This window comes from Hyla sarda, chromosome 10 (genome assembly GCF_029499605.1).
Source record: "Hyla sarda isolate aHylSar1 chromosome 10, aHylSar1.hap1, whole genome shotgun sequence".
NCBI classification, from domain to species: domain Eukaryota; kingdom Metazoa; phylum Chordata; class Amphibia; order Anura; family Hylidae; genus Hyla; species Hyla sarda.
Genome location: NC_079198.1, coordinates 94,041,593 through 94,058,576, shown reverse-complemented (window position 1 = coordinate 94,058,576; position 16,984 = coordinate 94,041,593). Strand labels below are relative to the sequence as shown.

The 16,984-nt window shown below is 44.9% G+C and overlaps 1 protein-coding gene across 1 annotated transcript in view; it reads right to left on the bottom strand.

Moving 5' to 3' along the window:
• The window catches only part of TNFRSF18 (TNF receptor superfamily member 18), a 37,015-nt gene that overhangs the window by 6,521 nt on the left and 13,510 nt on the right, over positions 1–16,984 (bottom strand). The window contains exons 3-4 of the mRNA XM_056543022.1: positions 16,870–16,963; positions 4,730–4,800 (exon numbers count right to left, since the gene is read on the bottom strand). Of these exons, the coding sequence (XP_056398997.1) occupies positions 4,730–4,800; positions 16,870–16,963 (165 nt within the window). The remainder of the gene's footprint in view (positions 1–4,729; positions 4,801–16,869; positions 16,964–16,984) is intronic.

The window sequence follows — 16,984 nt, the reverse complement described above, 5'->3', positions numbered from 1 at the left end:
ACCTGGCCAAGGCAATAAAGGAGTGGCACAAGAAGAAAAACATTATGGTCCTAGAATGGCCTAGCTAGTCTTCAGACCTTAAAGCGGTACTACAAAGGATAAGGGATAAGATGTCTGATCGCGTGGGTCCTGCCGCTGGGAACCCCCATGATCTCTCCTGCAGCATCCCTGTCTTCTGGTGCCCGGAGCGAGCTTTGCTCCGTGCCTGATGACTGGTGATGCAGGGTCTGGAGGATAGTGATGTCATGGCCCCACCCCCTCGTGACATCACCAGATGACAGGGGTGCTGCAGGAGAGATAGCAGGAGTTCCCAGTTGCGGGATCCCCGCGATCAGACATCTTACCCCGTATCCTTTGGATAGGGGATAAGATGTCTGGGGGTGGAGTACCCCTTTAATGCCATAAAAAATCTGTGGAGGGAGCTGAAGGTTTGAGTTGCCAAACATCAGCCTAGAAAACCTAAGGATTTGGACAGGATCTGCAAGGAAAAAGGAGACAAAATACCTCCTGAGATATATGCAAACCTGATGGCCAGCTGCAAGAAGGTACAAAGCAGTGTTTTGCAAAGGGCTCAAACACTTTCACTAAGCAAAAATGCAAAGCAATTTATAACTTACTAGTTGAATACCTGACATTGCCTGGTTTTCCTAACTTAACCATGTGGGAGAGGAAAGGCAACAATGATGCTCTCGTCCTCATATTCCATCCTCATATCCTGCCCTTATATCTCAACGTCCCCTACACTAACTATTCCCTGAATCTGCCTGTCTGATAGTTGCAGTATGTTTAAAAGTCCATGGCAAGGCAATCTCTGCAGCCCGAGAATAACACAATCAGGAGATGTACCGGAAGTCTCATAAACTTGCATGGGACTTCAGACAAAAAAAAAAAAAAAAACATGGGTAGGTTACGGTTAATTTAACTCTTTAAATTTTTTTTACTAACATATAAGTAACATGTACCAAATTTAATTGAAATATCCATATCGCAATAGTATTGTACAAGTCCCGGCCTCTAAAATTGTTTGGGAATTTTATAAAGATCTCTCCTGTCTGATAGAACTGGAGAGAGCCCATATGAGTGCTATCAGATAAGAGAGAGCACAGGGGAGTACTATCAGACAGGAGAGAGCACAGGGGAGTACTATCAGACAGGAGAGAACACAGAGGAGTGCTATCAGACAAGAGAGAGCACAGGGGAGTACTATCAGACAGGAGGGAGCACAGGGGAGTACTATCAGATAGGAAAGAGCACAGAGGAGTGCTATCAGACTGGAGAGAGCATAGAGGAGTACTATCAGACAGGAGAGAGCACTGAGGAGTCCTATCAGACAGGAGAGAACACAGAGGAGTCCTATCAGACAGGAGAGAGCACTAAGAGTACTATCAGACAGGAAAGAGTACAGAGGAGTACTGTCAGACAGGAGAGAGCACTGAGAAGTCCTATCAGACAGGAGAGACCACAGAGGAGTATTATCAGACAGGAGAGAGCACAGAGGAGTACTATGAGACAGGAGAAAACACAGAGGAGTGCTATCAGACAGGAGAAAGCACAGAGGAGTGCCATCAGACAGGAGAGAGCACAGAGGAGTGCTATCAGACAAGAGAGTGCACAGAGGAGTACTATGAGACAGGAGAGAGCACAGATGAGTACTATCATACAGGAGAGAGCACAGAGGAGTCCTATTGGACAGGAGAGAGGAGAGGGGAGTACTATTAGACAGGAGAAAGCACAGATGAGTACTATCAGACAGGAGAGAGCACAGAGGAGTGCTATCAGACAGAAGAGAGCACAGCGGAGGGATATCAAACAGGAGAGAGCACAGCGGAGTACTATTAGACAGGAGAGAGCACAGAGGAGTATTATTAGACAGGAAAGAGCACAGAGAAGTACTATCAGTCAGGAGAGAGCACAGAGGAGTTCTATCAAAGAGGAGAGAGAGCATAGCATAGTACTATCAGACAGGAGAGAGCACAGAGGAGTACTATCAGACAGGAGATAGCACAGAGGAGTACTATCAGACAGGAGAGAGCACAGATGAGTACTATTAGACAAGAAAGAGCTCAGAGGAGTACTATCAGCAAGGAGAGAGCACAGATGAGTACTATCAGCCAGTAGAGAGCACAGAGGAGTCCTATCAGACAGGAGAGAGCACAGAGGAGTGCTATCAGACAGAAGAGAGCACAGAGGAGTTCTATCAAACAGGAGAGAGCACAGCAGAGTACTATCAGACAGGAGAGAGCACAGAGGAGTACTACCAGACGGGAGAGAGCAAAGAGGAGTATTATTAGACAGGAAAGAGCACAGATGAGTACTATCAGCATGGAGAGAGCACAGATGAGTACTATCAACCAGGAGAGAGCAAAGATGAGTGCTATCAGATATGAGTGCGCACAGATGAGTACTATCAGATAGGAGAGAACCGAGAGGAGTACTATCAGACAGGAGAGAGCACAGAGCAGTACTATCAGACAGGAGAGGAAACAGAGCAGTAGTATCAGACAGGAGAGAGCACATATGAGTACTATCAGACAGGAGAGAGCACAGATGAGTGCTATCAGACAGAAGAGAGCACAGAGGTATGCTATCAAACAGGAGAGAGCACAAAGGAGTGCAATCAGACAGGATAGAGCACAGAGGAGTACTATCAGACAGGAGAGAGCACAGAGGAGTGCTATCAGACAGGAGAGAGCACAGAGGAGTACTATCAGACAGGAGAGAGCACAGAGGAGTGCTATCAGACAGGAGGAAGCACAGAAGAGTACTATCAGACAGGAGAGAGCACAGAGGAGTACTATTAGACAAGAAAGAGCTCAGAGGAGTGCTATCAGCAAGGAGAGAGCACAGATGAGTACTATCAGCCAGTAGAGAGCACAGAGGAGTCCTATCAGACAGGAGAGAGCACAGAGGAGTGCTATCAGACAGAAGAGAGCACAGAGGAGTTCTATCAAACAGGAGAGAGCACAGCAGAGTACTATCAGACAGGAGAGAGCACAGAGGAGTACTACCAGACAGGAGAGAGCAAAGAGGAGTATTATTAGACAGGAAAGAGCACAGATGAGTACTATCAGCATGGAGAGAGCACAGATGAGTACTATCAACCAGGAGAGAGCACAGATGAGTGCTATCAGATATGAGTGTGCACAGATGAGTACTATCAGATAGGAGAGAACCGAGAGGAGTACTATCAGACAGGAGAGGAAACAGAGCAGTAGTATCAGACAGGAGAGAGCACAGATGAATACTATCAGACAGGAGAGAGCACAGATGAGTGCTATCAGACAGAAGAGAGCACAGAGGAATGCTATCAAACAGGAGAGAGCACAAAGGAGTGCAATCAGACAGGATAGAGCACAGAGGAGTACTATCAGACAGGAGAGAGCACAGAGGAGTGCTATCAGACAGGAGAGAGCACAGAGGAGTACTATCAGACAGGAGAGAGCACAGAGGAGTGCTATCAGACAGGAGGGAGCACAGAAGAGTACTATCAGACAGAAGAGAGCACAGAGGAGTACTATCAGACAGGAGAGAGCACAGATGAGTACTATTAGACAAGAAAGAGCTCAGAGGAGTACTATCAGCAAGGAGAGAGCACAGATGAGTACTATCAGCCAGTAGAGAGCACAGAGGAGTCCTATCAGACAGGAGAGAGCACAGAGGAGTGCTATCAGACAGAAGAGAGCACAGAGGAGTTCTATCAAACAGGAGAGAGCACAGCAGAGTACTAACAGACAGGAGAGAGCACAGAGGAGTACTACCAGACAGGAGAGAGCAAAGAGGAGTATTATTAGACAGGAAAGAGCACAGATGAGTACTATCAGCATGGAGAGAGCACAGATGAGTACTATCAATCAGGAGAGAGCACAGATGAGTGCTATCAGATATGAGTGTGCACAGATGAGTACTATCAGATAGGAGAGAACCGAGAGGAGTACTATCAGACAGGAGAGAGCACAGAGGAGTACTATCAGACAGGAGAGGAAACAGAGCAGTAGTATCAGACAGGAGAGAGCACAGATGAGTACTATCAGACAGGAGAGAGCACAGATGAGTGCTATCAGACAGAAGAGAGCACAGAGGAATGCTATCAAACAGGAGAGAGCACAAAGGAGTGCAATCAGACAGGATAGAGCACAGAGGAGTACTATCAGACAGGAGAGAGCACAGAGGAGTGCTATCAGACAGGAGAGAGCACAGAGGAGTACTATCAGACAGGAGAGAGCACAGAGGAGTGCTATCAGACAGGAGGGAGCACAGAAGAGTACTATCAGACAGGAGAGAGCACAGAGGAGTACTATCAGACAGGAGAGAGCACAGAGGAGTACTATCATACAGGAGAGAGCACAGAGGAATGCCAGCCAACACTCACTTACTGGACTTTGTCCATGCCTATGCTTCAGCTTGGACAAAGCCATGATATTATAAGCCATGATTTCTATAAAAAGGAAATTACATTTTCTTATATTAGAAAGGTTAATGTTTTGCCAAGATGTACAACATATAAAACGTTTTTGTGTGTGACAGTGCCCATTTAAGGAAAACAAGGTTTGGCACCTTAGATTTTAACCTTTATACGAGACAGACGTTTTTCATTTAGCCTTATTTGATTATAGTTTTAATGTTATCCTTTTTAACATCTGTTCTGTCACTATATGTGCAGCTTGTGGCTGTATTCTATAATATGTTTAAACAATAGCTTAGTTTGCTACCAAGTAAATATGATACATACCTTCTGATTTCTTGGTTGAAGGTACAGTAGAGTTATTTCCTTCTCTGTTACTTTTAGTAGTGGCGACTTGCCTGTAAATAAACACAGACATGATTTAAGCATGTACCCTTTTCTTGAAAAATACAGACATCTTTTTGACAACAAATGCAACTTATTTTCCTACATGCTGGTGCTTTATAGACTGAAATATAAAGCATGTTGTTACAATGTAGCCATGATGCTCCATTTAGTCCATCTCCTACTTCTTGCCAACCTACAGAATTAAAGTCAGGATAAAGTGCCGGAGGCACAGATGGAAGGCAGACTACATAGTCAACACTAATAATCTATGGCTTGTTCCATGAACATCTTTAAAGTTACAAATTAAAAACAACCCTGTTGGTAGCCTTTTCCTGCAGTCAAGTGTTACTTAGTTCCATTTTCTCCTATTCTATTGTGTGAAGCTTAAAGGGGTATTCCAGAAAAAAACTTTTTTTGTATATATCAACTGGCTCCAGAAAGTTAAACAGATTTGTAAATTACTTCTATTAAAAAATCTTAATCCTTTCAGTACTTATGAGCTTCTGAAGTTAAGGTTCTTCTTTTCTGTCTAAGTGCTCTCTGATGACACCTGTCTCAGGAAACGCCCAGTTTGGAAGAGGTTTGCTATGGGGATTTGCTTCTAAACTGGGCGGTTCCCGAGACAGGTGTCATCAGAGAGGACTTAGACAGAAAAGAACAACCTTATCTTCAGAAGCTCATAAGTACTGAAAGGATTACAATTTTTTTATAGAATTAATTTACAAATCTCCCCCTATGCACAAAGTTTTATATGTGAGTATTTAATAAAGAAGCAACCCTGAAAAAAGAAGCCTTGGTGAGTCTGCCGACTTTTTTCACCTTCTCCTTGCACATTGTATTTGACTCGTCTTACAAGTAAGAGCACTACCTTAGCTTCGGGGACTACTCCTATTCATCCTAGATCCAGGTCCTATCGGTGGTCAGCAGCTGTGCCAGACATTGATATCTCTGTTTTTTGCCTAATTTACAAATCTGTTTAACTTTCCGGAGCCAGTTGATATGTATATAAAAAAGTTTTTTCCTGGAATACCCCTTTAACAATTTTTTTTTTCGTAATTGGGAAGAGACAGAAATTTGCATAGGAGCTAAAGTATGTATCCATAGATGCCAAATTTTTCTAATTTTTAAAGCTTTAGAGTAAAAAAATGGTTTGTAAGCTGAATGAAATCTGTCAAAGATGCAGATTTAATAAAAAAAAAAAATTGAAGAATGGTTAAAGGGACACATTAAAATTCTTGATCATTCAGGGCCTGGGTGTTCAGACCCCGACCAATTGCTAGAACGTGCTTAGAGATGGCACTGTGCCTGGTTTTCTGTAGCTAACAAGATAGAAACGAATTTCCACCTGGCAGGACACTGTAAAGCTATAGGTATACCACCACCCGACGGTTACCCTCCTCTGGAAGGCTTTTTTCTTAAGACTGCAGGTGTCTGCTGGCCTGCTGACTTCATTATCATCATCAAACTCCTTCTCATTGTCCACACCATGCCTCTCAGTATGAACTTCTGATGTCTGATCATGGGCTCCTTTCTCTATCAGCCAGGGGTGGACTGACCGGCCAGGAAAAGGGCCGACTATCCAACGCCTGTCATGTGAAATCATAAAAAAAATATAGATATATAATTTTTTTTTTGAATAGCCCGGCCCAGGACCAGGGGCAAGGGCCCGGAGCTATTAACCCCTTAAGGACCAGGCCAATTTTCACTGTAAGACCAGAGCATTTTTTGCACATCTGACCACTTTCACTTTAAGCATTAATAACTCTGGGATGCTTAATGCTTAAAGTGTGTTTTTCGTGACATATTCTACTTCATGCTAGTGGTAAAATTTTGTCGATACTTGCATAATTTCTTGGTGAAAAATTCCAAAATTTGATGAAAAAATTGAAAATTTTGCATTTTTCTAACTTTGAAGCTTTCTGCTTGTAAGGAAAATAGACATTCCAAATGAATTATATTTTGATTCACAAATACAATATGTCTACTTTGTGTTTGCATCATAAAGTTGACATGTTTTTACTTTTGGAAGACATCAGAGGGCTTCAAAGTTCAGCAGCAATTTTCCAATTTTTCACAAAATTTTCAAAATCGGAATTTTTCATGGACCAGTTCAGGTTTGAAGTGGATTTGAAGGGCCTTCCTATTAGAAATACCCCACAAAAGACCCCCATTATAAAAACTGCACCCTTCAAAGTATTCAAAATGACATTCAGTAAGTGTGTTAACCCTTTAGATGTTTCACAGGAATAACAGCAAAATAAAGGAGAAAATTTTAAATCTTCATTGTAAGTTCTTGTAGACCCAGTTTTAGAATTTTTACAAGAGGTAAAAGGAGACAAATCCTCTCAAAATTTGTAACCCAATTTCTCTTGAGTAAGGAAATACCTCATATGTGTACGTCAAGTGTTCGGCGGGCGCAGTAGAGGGCTCAGAAGGGAAGGAGCGACAATGGGATTTTGGAGAGTGAGTATTTCTGAAATGGTTTTTGGGGGGCATGTCACATTTAGGAAGCCCCTATGGTGCCAGAACAGCAGAAAACCCCACACATGGCATACCATTTTGGAAACTACACCCCTCAAGGCACGTTAAAAGTGGTCTAGTGAACCTTAACACCCCACAGGTGGTTGATGACTTTTCGTTAAAGTCGGATGCGTAAATAAAAAAAAAGTGTTTTTCACTAAAGTGCAGTTTTTTTTCCCAGATTTACCATTTTTATAAAGGGTAATGGGAGAAAATGCCCCCCAAAATTGTTAACCACATCTCTTCTGAGTATGGAAATACCCCATGTTAGGACGTAAAATGCTCTGCGGGCGAACTATAATGCTCAGAATAGAAGGAGTCATATTTGGCTTTTTGAAAGCAAATTTTGCTGAAATGGTTTTTGGGGGGCATGTCACATTTAGGAAGCCCCTATGGTGCCAGGACATCAAAAAAAAAAAAAAAAAAAACACATATCATACTATTTTGGAAACTACCCCCCTCAAGGAACGTAACAAGGGGTAGAGTGAGCCTTAACACCTCACAGGTATTTCACGACTTTTTGTTAAAGTTGGATGTGTAAATGAAAAAAAAAAAAAAAAAATGTTTTCTCTAAAATGCTGACCCCCTCCCAAATTTTACATTTTTACAAGGGGTAATAGGAGAAAATTACCCCCAAAATGTGTAACCCCATTTCTTATAAGTATGGACATACCCCATGTGTGGACGTAAAGTGCTCTGCTGGCGAACTTTAATACTCAGAAGAGGAGGAGCGCCATTGAGCTTCTGGAAAGGGAATTTGTTTGGAATGGAAGTCAGGGGCCAAGTGCGTTTACAAAGCCCCCCGTGGTGCCAGGACAGTGGACCCCCCCCCCCCCCACATGTGACCTCATTTTGGAAACTACTCCCCTCACAGAATTTAATAAGGGGTGCAGGGAGAAAATTACCCCCAAAATGTGTAACCCCATTTCTTATGAGTATGGAAATACCCCATGTGTGGACGTATAGTGCTCTGCTGGCGAACTACAATACTCAGAAAAGAAGGAGCGCCATTGAGCTTTCGGAGAGTGAATTTGTTTGGAATGGGAGTCAGGGGCCATGTGTGTTTACAAAGCCCCCCCCCCCCCGTGGTGCCAGAACTAACCCCACTGGCGTTTGACAGATCTTTGGAACAGTGGGCTGAGCAAATGAAAAATGTAATTTTTCATTTTCACGAACCACTGTTCCAAAAATCTGTCAGACACCTGTGGGGCGTAAATGCACACTGTACCCCTTATTACATTACATGAGGGGTGTAGTTTCCTGTAATTTCCAAAATGGGGTCACGTTTGGGGGGGGGGGGTCCATTGCTCTGGCACTATGGGGGCTTTGTAAACACACGTAAATTTTCTCTTCAAAATTCCGATGGCACTCCTTCTCTTCTGAGCATTGTAGTGTGCCAGCAGAGCACTTTACATCCACATATGGGGTATTTTCTTACTCAGAAGAAATGGGGTTACAGATTTTGGGGGGCTTTTTTCCTATTTTCCCTTGTGAAAATGAAAAATTTAGGGTAACACCAACATTTTAGTGATTTTTTTTCCCATCCAACTTTAATGAAAATTCTTGAAACACCTGTGAGGTGTTAAGGCTCACTATACCCCTTGTTACGTTCCATGAGGGGTGTAGTTTCCAAACTGGGGTCACACGTGGGTATTTATTTTTTGGCGTTTATTTCAGAACCGCTGTAAAATCAGCCACCCCTGTGCACCAATTTAGGCCTCAAATGTACATAGTGTGCTCTCACTCCTGAGCCTTGTTGTGCACCCACAGAGCATTTACGCCCACATATGGGGTATTTCTGTATTCAGGAGAAATTGTGTTACAAATTTTGGGGGTCTTTTTTTCCTTTTACCTCTTGTGAAAATATAAAGTCAAGGGCAACACCAGCATGTTTTTTTTTTTTTTTTTTACACTAACAGGCTGGTGTAGACCCCAACTTTTCCTTTTCATAAGGAGTAAAAGGAGAAAAAGCCCCCCAAAATTTGTAGTGTAATTTCTGCCGAGTACAGAAATACCCCATATGTGGCACTAAACTGTTTCCTTGAAATACGACAGGGCTGCAAAGTGAGAGAGCGCCATGCGCATTTGAGGACTAAATTAAGGATTGCATAGGGTTGGACATAGGGGTATTCTACGCCAGTGATTCCCAAACAGAGTGCCTCCAACTCTTGCTAAACTCCCAGCATGCCTGGACAGTCAGTGGCTGTCCGGAAATGCTGGGAGTTGTTGCTTTGCAACAGCTGGAGGCTCCTTTTTGGAAACATACAATACGTTTTTAATTTTTATTGGGGGGGGATTGTGTAAGGGGGTGTTTATGTAGTGTTTTACCCTTTATTATGTGTTAGTGTAGTGTAGTGTAGTGTTTTTAGTGTACATTCGCACTGGTGGGTTTACAGTGAGCTTACCGCTACGAGTTTGCGCTGCGGCGGAAAATTTGCCGCAGCTCATACTTGAAGCAGGAAACTTACTGTAAACCTGCACATGTGAATGTACCCTGTGAATGTAAACCTCCAGCTGTTTTAAAACTACAAAACAGTAGTTAGGTAACAGAACCTAACTGAAGGTTTTCTAACCAGTGTGCCTCCAGCTGTTGCAAAAGTACAACTCCCAGCATGCACGGTCTGTCAGTACATGCTGGGAGTTGTACTTTTGCAACAGCTGGAGGCACACTGGTTGGAAAACCTTCAGTTAGGTTCTGTTACCTAACTCAGTATTTTCCAACCAGTGTGCCTCCAGCTGTTGCAAAACTACAACTCTCAGCATGTCCTGATCACTGAAGTGCATGCTGGGAGATGTAGTTATGCAACAGCTGGAGGTAGGGAACTGCAACTCCCAGCATGGCGAGACAGCTGTTTGCTGTTTGGGCATGCTGGGATTTGCAGTTTTGCAACATCTGGAGGGTTACAGTTTAGAAACCACTGAACAGTGATCTCCAAACTCTGAACCTCCAGATGTTGCAAAACTACAAATCCCAGCATGCCCAGACAGCAAACTGCTATGTGAGCATGCTGGGAGTTGTAGTTTTGCAAGATCTAGAGGGCCACAGTTCACTGCACAGTGATATCCAAACTGTAGACCTCCAGCTGTTGCAAAACTACAAATCCCAGCATGACAGCTGTCTGGGCATGCTGGGAGTTGTAGTTTTGCAACATCTGGAGGGCAACAGTGTAGAGTGTTGTATAGTGGTCTCAGACTGTAGACCTCCAGATGTTGCTAGGCAACTTACTGGCTTCCGTCGGATCCAGGGAGTCAGCTGCACTACATGCCGCCCGCCGATCTCCGACACCAATCGTTGCCCGCAGCCTCGCCCGCAGGGTAAGTGGACTTTGGCGCCTATCCTCTGTCGTTTCCCTGTTCTGTCCCGCCTATTGTGCGTGGGCAGAACGGGGAAAACGAAAGTCAACCCCCCCTGCCCCCGATCTGCTATCGGACGTCGCTTCTAGACGACTAATAGCAGGGAAAGGAGGGTTGGCACCCCTGCCACCTCACTCCTATCCCTTCAGGGGGATCGTAGGTGTCTTAGACAACCGGGTCACCATAGACCCGTGATGACCCGGAATCGGTCAAATCGCAAGTGTGAATTCACTTGTGATTTGCGCCGATCACCGACATGGGGGGGGGGGGGGGGCATTTGCACGGGGTGCCTGCTGATCGATTTCAGCAGTCACCCCCGTCCGATCCCTGCCCGCTGTGCGGTACATGTACGTCATTGATCCTTAAGACCCAGGGTGTCAGGACGTACCTGTACGCCCGTGGTCCTGAACAGGTTAATGACATTCCGCTCCCAGACAACCACTGTAGCAGCGGCTGCTTGGGAGAGGCGATTAAGCCATGCCCCACGGTGATGTGAACTGCACGTCTAAGCGTGGCAGCGCCGGGGTTCCCTGCTGCCGCTGCAGTCCGTTGTCCGCCCTGCCTGTCCTCAGCGCACGGAGCCTCGTTTGTCCTCAGTTTGCCCACCCTGCTTGTCCTTAGTGTACAGAGCCCTGCTTGTCCTCAGGTACAGAACCCTGCTTTTCCTCAGTGTACAGAGCCCTGCTTGTCCTCAGGTACAGAACCCTGCTTGTCCTCAGTGTACAGAGCCTTGCTTGTCCTCAGTGTACAGGGCCCTGCGTGTCCTTAATGTACAGAGCCCTGCTTGTCCTCAGTGCACAGAGCCCTGCTTGTCCCCAGTGTAAAGAGCCCTGCTTGTCCTCAGTGTACAGAACCCTGCTTGTTCTCAGTGTACAGAGCCCTGTTTGTCCTGTGTACAGAGCCCTGCTTGTCCTCAGTGTACAGAGCCCTGCTTGTCCTCAGTGTACAGTGTCCCGCTTGTCCTCAGTGTACAGAGCCCCGCTTGTCCTCAGTGTACAAAGCCCCACTTTTCCTCAGTGTACAGAGCCCTGCTTGTCCACAGTGTACATGGCCCCACTTGTCCACAGTGTACATGGCCCCGCTTGTCCATAGTGTACATGGCCCCGCTTGTCCACAGTGTACATTGCCCCTCTTGTCCTCAGTGTACATGGCCCCACTTGTCCTCAGTGTACTTGGCCTTGCTTGTCCTTGGTGTACAGGGCCCTGCTTGTTCTCGGTGTACAGAGCCCCGCTTGTCCTCAGTGTACAGAGCCCCGCTTTTCCTCAGTGTACAGAGCCCCGCTTGTCCTCAGTGTACAGAGTCCTGCCTGTCCTCAGTGTACAGAGCCCTGCTTGTCCTCAGTGTACAGAGCCCCGCTTGTCCTCAGTGTACAGAGCCCCTTTTTTCCTCAGTGTACAGAGCCCCACTTGTCCTCAGTGTACAGGGCCCTGCTTGTCCACAGTGTACATGGCCCCGCTTGTCCTCGGTGTACAGAGCCCTGCTTGTCCTCGGTATACAGGGCCCTGCTTGTCCTCAGTGTACAGGGCCCCGCTTGTCCTCAGTGTACAGAGCCCTGCTTGTCCTCAGTGTACAGGGCCCTGCTTGTCCTCAGTGTACAGGGGCCCCGCTTGTTCTCAGTGTACAGGGCCCTGCTTGTCCTCAGTGTACAGGGGCCCTGCTTATCCTCAGTGTACAGGGCCCTGCTTGTCCTAAGTGTACAGGGCCCTGCTTGTCCTCAGTGTACAGGGACCCGCTTGTCCTCAGTGTACAGGGCCCCAATTGTCCTCAGTGTACAGGGCCCCACTTGTCCTCAGTGTACAGGGCCCAGCTTCTCCTCAGTATACAGGGCCCCGCTTGTCCTCAGTGTAAAGGGCCACGCTTGTCCTCAGTGTACAGAGCCCTGCTTGTCCTCAGTGTACCGAGTACTGCTTGTCCTCAGTGTACAGAGACCTGCTTGTCCTCAGTGTAAAGAGCCCTGCTTGTCCTCAGTGTACAGAGCTCTGCCTGTCCTCAGTGTACAGAGCCCTGTGTGGTGTCCCAGTACCGTATTTCATATGTTACCTTGTGGCGAGGTCCCCAAAGACAGAGTTCCTAGGAACAGTGGGGATCCTCTACCTTAGCTAGCCCCTCGTCACCCCTTAGTTAGTTAATATATATGTGAATAAATATGTAAATATGTCTATTAAAGATTCCTACCTTGTTTGCGTCGCAGGACCTGCGGGTCATGTGACTTAGTTCAGAACTCTATGGTTTGCTGAAGGACCTTTGGTGGTTCTCATGACATGTGATCACCCACAATGCAATGTAACGGTGAGTGACAGCTGATTGGACCAATCCAAACAGGCCAGCCCCTGACCATATAAGGGAGCTGCGCCATCTTGATCGCTCTCTTGGGTTGCTGACTCTGGATGAGGTAGGACCTCCGCAGCTTACAAGACAAATTACTAGGCCTAAACCTTGCGGCCTAAGCCTGTGCTAGAGACAGATAGTTCATACAATTCCCTGCTACCTCAGCAAGATCTCCAGACCTAATCAAACTCCTAAATCCGGCGGATCTATGCAAATACAATCCTCTAAAGCTAAAGCGAACTCTCCGGTCCTAAGCATCTGTCAATCACTGCTGTGTTGTTTCAATAGACTCTGTTATCTGGACTGTTACTGTTATTGCAAATACAGAAAATCTTCAGTAAAGATTCCGCAAGTTTTAAGTTCAGCACTGCTGTGGGCAATCTATTTATTTCACACTCACCTATCGCTCTTGGGAAGGGTGGTGATAGGCCCAGCATCACTACAGATTTTTAACCCTCACCCTGGCGTCACGAGTGACAAGGGTTGACAGCGCCCTTTCAGTATCTAGAACAGCAACACCCTAACTAACCAACACCCCACAAGGCTTTCCACACAGTTCCTCACCACACCTGCTTGTCCTCAGTGTACAGAGCCCTGCTTGCCCTCCCAAAGAAGTGCCCTAATCTCTCTGCCGGCCTTCTCAGTTGACAGCTGCATGGACACAAAACAGGCTAGCCTGGCCACGTGGGTGGCTTATGAATTGTATAGTTGTATGTATCTTCTACCTGCCTTTCACCGCTCCCCACATGACGGCACAGTCTGACTTATAAGTTGTATGTGAAATATAACTTACATCTCTGACTGTACCATCATGTAGGGGGCGGTGAAAGGCAGGTAGAAGATGGAGTAGGCTTCCCAGCAGCACAGAGTATTTCTGGCAGGAACTGTAGTGAAACAGGCAGTCTGCATCACTACAGTTCCCTCCAGAAATACTCTGTGCTGCTGTGCTATTTCTTTAATAAATCTAAGAGGCCTCAGCTTCACCCAAGCAGGAGGCAAAAAAGGTAAAGTGTGCGGCTTATAAATGGACCAGTTGCTATTTTCTTACCTGCCTTTCACCGCTCACTATATGATGGCACAGTCAGAGACATGAGTTATATATCTCACTCCTGTGAAAAACTTTTTATTTTATTTTTTTTAAATCAACTGATGCTAGAAAGTTAAACAGATATGTAAATTACTTCTATTAAAAAATCTTAATCCTTCCAGTACTTATTAGCAGCTGTATACTACAGAGGAACTTCTTTTCTTTTTGGATTTCTCTTCTGTCACGACCACGGTGCTCTCTGCTGACACCTCTGTCTATATCAGAAACTGTCCAAAGCAGGAGAAATTCCCCATAGCAAACATATGTTGCTCTGGACATTTCCTAAAATGGACAGAGATGTCAGCAGAGAGCACTGTGGTCATGACAGAAAATAAATGCAAAAAGAAAGTAGTATGTAGTATGCAGCCGCTAATAAGTACTGGAAGGATTAAGATTTTTTGATAGAAGTAATTTACAAATCTGTTTAACTTTCTGGCACCAGTTGATTTAAAAAAAAAAAAATTCAACCAGAGTACCCCTTTAAGGTGAGTGAAGGCTGAAGCCAAGTTGGACTGGGTATCACAGGCAGAGAACCCAGGTCGGCATAAAAAGGAGGAGGATAGTTCAGTGTTTTTAAGCGCTTGGTGTAGCTAAGGTGATTGGCATTGCCATCCCTCAAAGTACACCATAGCCTAAAGCGCACTGCACCCCCTATTCTATGGCAAATGTTAATGTACATACTGGGCGGGAATAGGGGCTGGGCAGAGGTGGGTGGGGCCAGGGATGGAGTCTTGCTGGGGGCCCTTGCTTTATTTGGTTCGGGGGCCCTGAGTGGTGTCAGTCCGCCCCTGCTATCAGCATATCCACCATGATGCCTTACAGTATGCCCACCATGACTACCACCACCAGTCCCACTAGTGCTGCGCTCGGCCACTGCTTCCACCTTTGCAACACACTCCAAAGGCTGACTATGACACAATTACTCCTAATGGCTGATGCTATCCATCTGCTTAGAACTGGAGGGGAAGGGGGGAAGCAAAAAGATGATGGAGAAGACCATCTAGAAAGAACATTTCAACCACACTGTGAGGAATCCACTGACACTGGGCTCAATGTCATATGTCAGACTCTTCTTCCTTCTCCTGAGAGACCTCAAACAAGTCAACCAGTCCACAAGGGCTGTTCTACTATCCTTTGAAACCACAAAACCCATGAAAGACAGTGAAAAGTTTTATTTGCTGACATGGCTGCTACAGTACTTCTACTGCCAGGCACCTGTCTGCTATGTGTACTAGTGCTAGTACTGCCACCAACATTCTTACTGGCAGAGGATATGGCAGGGGTGCTCTGTCCTCTACCCTGTCCACCAATTCCTTTACCATATGTTTATTGAAAACGATTTGGAGGTTATTTTTATGTTTTTGAGGTGATTTGTCACTTACGTAGGAGGTCACTTTTCTCTCAATATTAGAAATGCATATTTATGTTAAAACCAGCTACAAATGCTATTTTTCTTATTTAACCCTTAAATACACATAACATGGCCTAAGATGGCTATTTCACTTAACTCCCAATGCTTTTAAATGTGCATTTATGTTAAACCCAGGTAGAAATTCTATGTTTCATTAAACTAAGAAAATGCATGTAACATGACCTAAAATGTGACTACCACGTTCACAACACTTTTTATGTGTGTTTATGTTAAAATACAGGTCAGTCCACTCTTTTTGCTCAGCTTGCTAGGTACTGTAATGTAATAGCTTTTATGGGCTTGTTCTTCAGTGACACTGCTGGCTGTGCTTTGTAGTGCACCAACTGGACACAGGCCACTGTGTAAGGTCAGCCCATTGCTCAATGCTTTGCTTAGCTTGCTTTAAATTTCTGTCAGATTTGTGAAAGCTTTCTGGGATCAGTAGTTTCTGCCGTCTCTCAACTTTCTCTCTTCTAGATGGCAGGCGCATTGCAGTGCATAAGGCTTAATCAGCTTCTTAAGGGGTACTCCGGTAGAAAACTTTTTTTTTTTTTAATCAACTGGTGCCAGAAAGTTAAACATATTTGTAAATTACTTCTATTGAAAATTCTTAATCCTTCCAGTACTTATTAGCTGCTGAATACTACAGAGGAAATTCTTTTCTTTTTGGATTTATTTTCTGTCACGACCACAGTGCTCTCTGCTGACACATCTGTTCATTTTAGGAAATGTCCAGAGCAGCATATGTTTGCTATGGGGATTTTTTCCTGCTCTGGACAGTTCCAAAAAAGGACAGGGGTGTCAGCAGAGAGCACTGTGGTCGTGACAGAAAATAAATCCAAAAAGAAAATAATTTCCTCTGTAGTATACAGCTGCTAATAAGTACTGGAAGGATTAAGTTTTTTTTAATAGAATAGAAGTAATTTACAAATCTGTTCAACTTTCTGGCCTCAGTTGAATAAAAAAAAAAAAAAAAAAAGGTTTTCCACTGTAGTACTCCTTTAAACCCACCCCTAATAGGCCTGGGAGCTGTATGTCACATACATGCAAGAAATGATTGGATAACTTGGGGTCATGTGATCTTGTGGATAACTGCAAGGTATGCTGGGCTACCATCATGCATCACAGTGTTCCTAATACTTTCTCCATTTATTCAGCTGCTAAAACTTGTGCAAGCCGAGCCTGGAAGATTTGTACTCATCTTCAGCAATCCTTTGAGGTCTGAACACTTAGACCTTGACCAATCCTAACTTTTGACACATTCCTGGGACATTATGAACTTTTTGTAAAAACTCAAGAATGTTTTCACATTGTTCACAATTAACATTGCATATTTCTCATTTAGTGTATGGTGAATAGCACTTATCATGCATACTTACCCTTTACCAGGCTTGCAGATTCCACTGGCATCTTCAAAAAAAGTTCCAGTTGGACAGTTTTCACAATAATAATCATACTCTGTGGTTTCTTTTACTGGAAATGAATGGACATGTA